The sequence below is a fragment of the Centruroides sculpturatus genome, unplaced genomic scaffold (genome assembly GCF_000671375.1).
Source record: "Centruroides sculpturatus isolate CEXI.00-Female unplaced genomic scaffold, Cexi_2.0 scaffold4313, whole genome shotgun sequence".
Lineage (NCBI taxonomy): Eukaryota > Metazoa > Arthropoda > Arachnida > Scorpiones > Buthidae > Centruroides > Centruroides sculpturatus.
The window spans coordinates 577-4,776 of record NW_019388420.1 but is presented as its reverse complement, the minus strand read 5'-3'; the positions used below and the strand labels follow the sequence as shown (position 1 = coordinate 4,776).

The following is a 4,200-nucleotide window of genomic DNA, read 5'->3' as shown; positions in this document are numbered from 1 at the left end:
TTTTCTTTAAAAAAATCTGGTACGATAGCTTTTAAGAAATATAACTTGGGTTTTTATGATTTCGCGATAATCAAAATAAGCTAATACAAAAATTTTAATATATATTTTTAAAATATTAGTAATGCATTTATTATTCATACACCATTGTCGGAAATACTACAACTAACATATAGTACAACAGAGATGTTTGTTTCAAAGTAATAATAAATACCTTTCTATTATTTTAGGATTTCTTCGAGTGAGATACGAATCCGAAACGCAGAAAACGAATAAATTATTATATCAGAAGCTCAGTTAAATAAAGTCCTGAACAGGCAATTGGAACTTCATATTATATATTTTGAAAATTCGAAAGTACTGTTTATGCATTTATTATTCATACACCATTGTCGGAAATACTACAACTAACATATAGTACAACAGAGATGTTTGTTTCAAAGTAATAATAAATACCTTTCTATTATTTTAGGATTTCTTCGAGTGAGATACGAATCCGAAACGCAGAAAACGAATAAATTATTATATCAGAAGCTCAGTTAAATAAAGTCCTGAACAGGCAATTGGAACTTCATATTATATATTTTGAAAATTCGAAAGTACTGTTTATGCCTTATCCAATCGAGACCATCAGACAATTCGTTACGTAAGTTTTTCACGATACTTACCTTTCATTTAATTTCAATACATTGTCATAAATTATAATTTATATTTTTTATAACAGTTATGTACGGACGGACGATCCCGGATTGTTTTCTTTTACACACGCTTTCGATCTGTATCACTTGAGTTTAAGATACGAGTTAGAAAATTTAAAAAAAAATGCGGATTATTTATCATTCGGCAAATAAATCTGCATACCGTCTGTGTAATCCACGATTTTGCACGTGAAATCGGTGATCTGGTCATAACTTATTATTGCTGGCTAGCTTTCGACGAACTCGGAGAAAGGCTATTTTCAACAGTCGACTTTATGTGCTGTAAAATTGCAACAATTGATAGACTGCTATCTCGAGCGATATATCAATCAGTCAGTGAATTGCGATTACTACAAGCCGTGTATCAGTGGAGCATAGAAGAAGTTAAAAGAAAATAAGGGGCAGACAACTTTCATTTGATGAATCAAGAATCGAAAAAGAATGCAATAAGAATTGTTATGGAGCCATTTATTGTAAAAGTCAGATTTCTTGCCATGGATGAACACGAATTGCAATCTTGTGTTTTTACAATGAACTTGTTAAGCGAAGAAGAAAAGTGTGAAATCTGGCATGCTTTTAAGTATGGTTATTATTCCTTGTATCCCAGTTACTTCAGTCCAGAAACAAAAACCAGAAGCGTAATAAATTATTGTAACTTGTTCTCGTACGTAAATCTTGGAAATTCGTTTATGGTCGCAAACAGAAAGATGGAAGATTGCACATATTTTAGCAGCGAAGTAGTTGTGAGAGAAGATTGTTACGTCACGGCTCTTCGATTTCCGGTGAACCTTGGCGAACGTTTTCCAATGTACGTATACGGGTATATTAACTCTTTGGACAACGGACAGTTTTCGTTTGACACCGTTTGCAATGGAGACGGAGTAGCATATCTGCAAACGTTTTTGTATCTAGAAAAACATTGGTCAATTCGTTTATTTGCTTTCTTTTTCCACGCTGAAAATGTCCAACCCGATATCGAGTTTTCACCTGAACTGAGTTACTTTGTGAGTGACGAAAGAACAGATGCAAGGAAATTTGAAGACAAAATTCTAACCTGTTACAGAAACCTTGTGAATAATATTTACTTTTCGGTTGATTTATATTTTTTAAATGAAAAGTTCCTCTGGTGTAAAGAGAAATTTGAACGAAAATATGATGTAAAGTTAAATTCGAATATTATTATTTCTGTAAAATATCTGCAAAATGGGTGTGTACGTGAATGAAATAATGAATTTATTGGATTTACAGAGAACAAAATTTAAATTTAAAGTGCTTATTAATGTAATTTTTTTCTGAAAAGTATATTGTCATTAGTCGAGTTCTTTAAAATTTAAAATTTGGTATTTGCAAATATATCATCATTAAGAACGTTTATAATTGTCAGCATTTTAATGATAACTACGTGGGTGATTTTACTTTTTATTGCAGTAGATGTTCGAGAAGAAATATAATTAATCTTTTATGTCTTCATGTTAGTGATGATAGAAATAAGAAGAGTTAAAACTAGAATTTTTGTCTAAATGTACGAGCTATTCGATATCCACGTTTCAATTTTATTATTTACAGTATTGTCCTTTGTATTCGTTGTATAGAATGTGATTTTTTTTCCATTCTTTTCATCTACGACGCTTCGCGTAAATTTAATTGGCTTCAAATTTGATTTTTTCAATTGAATGTGTCCGGAAATCTTACCTAGTTATTGACATTTTCTGTTAAAAGAACAGTGCGTTTAGAACGAGTTGACTGCAGAATTTCTACATTAGCAGTTTGCATATTCAAAAGAAGCTTTATAAGGTGTATCTTTAATACTACGGGATTACACTAAGATATTTTTTATAGCGGTACTGTACTTATTTTTAATACTAAACAATGGGACGTTGAAGACCATTGAGAAATTTTCGACGAATTTTTTTAAAATGTACAATTTTTAAGAATAAATACAAAATATTTATTTATTATATTTACAGCAATCACATTTTAGAGAATTTTTATTGTCATATTATTTATTTAAAAATTTACATTAATATATTTTATTTTGTGGCAATTTTAATCATGCTGGTTTATTGCATGCCTGTTTTATGAATAGATATGTTTATGTACAAAGACAAGGAATTAAGTCATTTTTTTTAAAATTTACTTCTGGTTTGCGTAATACTAACAGAAGGCATTTATTGCCCAATGTGTTTTTTTAATTGAATAAAATGCAAATTTCTTATATCATGCTTGAGTCGAAATTTCTTTTGAGTTTGTCTTTTCCTCCCCAAGATAGAGTATAACATAACACACATGAAACGTAATTAGTCAATAAGTGAAAAAGTTGTAAAACAATACAGAAAATTGTGAGATAAAAATGCTATTTTAATTACAACTTGTAGGAATTAGCATTTTTCCTATCAGTTTGACTTATTTCTAGCTTTATAGATGTAATAGATAAATAGGTAGACTGTTTTCTTGAATATGTTTAGTGTTTACACGCATTAATTGAAAACATATAATTTAATTTGTGAAAATTTATATTATAATAAAAATATTTGTTAGATACATTTTAGTATTTTATTATATATATTTTTATGTAATCGATGGCGAATCGAATAAATACGGTACATAAACTGAATTTTTTTTCTATAAATTTTCCTAATTTTTTAATGTGAAATTTTAACATAAATAACATTAAATTACGCACTTAAAACCTTACCTATATATTATCAAAGAAAATTATTCAAAAGATAGACTTGAACGCAACTTATAAAACTGCAATTTAATACATTCATCAAATTATTTTTCTTGTTTACTTTTTCTTGTTTACTACTTGTGTACTCTTCTCTATTACTACCGTGTCAATATTTTATAAAAGCTAATGGAAATATTGCTAAATTACAGTTGTTATATTAGTTATATACAACGCTGTGTTCATTTATTCCATTAAGACTTATCGATTTTATATTTAGGTAATTTTATGGAAATTATATGTACAGGTACTATAAATCTGTACTGTACTTATATATTAACATCAGGACTGAGTCCGATTACTGTCTATTACAAGTAACATGTTCAGATATACATATAGAATAATCTCTTACTAAATTTCGTGAAAACCTTGCGTCATAGTATCACATCAGGCAATTTTTATTGATTAATAAGTATCCCACGATATTCAATCGCAGTTGACTGTATCTCCTCATCAAGAAACACTTAACTTCATTTATCCATTCATCAGAAGTGTTAAGGTATTTGGTTCAGTAGATTCCCGAAAACTTTACTTAATGTGGACAGAAGGGTGGCCGAGTTTGTGAAAATAACGGGTTATCGAGAATGGGGTTAAAAAAGAATAAGTACGAGTGTTTCCTCAGAAAATACTGTACTGTACTGTACTTGTATGCATTGTTTGCTCGAGAATACAACAGAGAATAAACTGCCCAATTACCCTTAAACGAAGGAAAAGTATGTACTTTATAAAGGCATAGAGCCTTTACTACACGAAAATGAAAATTAATGAATACACAGT

General features: G+C 29.3%; 1 protein-coding gene across 1 annotated transcript; it reads left to right on the top strand.

Annotated features, from left to right (window-relative positions):
* The first annotated feature begins 514 nt into the window (after positions 1-514).
* On the top strand, positions 515-2,673 carry LOC111616936. Its single transcript, XM_023358288.1, has 2 exons — positions 515-643; positions 722-2,673. Exon 2 carries the CDS (start codon positions 1,115-1,117, stop codon positions 1,916-1,918), a length of 804 nt encoding a protein of 267 aa, XP_023214056.1. The 5' UTR covers positions 515-643; positions 722-1,114; the 3' UTR covers positions 1,919-2,673.
* The last annotated feature ends 1,527 nt before the right edge of the window (positions 2,674-4,200 follow it).

Excerpts from the sequence above, each read along its gene's own strand:
- LOC111616936 (XM_023358288.1), top strand. The coding sequence starts at position 1,115 with ATGAATCAAGAATCGAAAAAGAATGCAATAAGAATTGTTATGGAGCCA.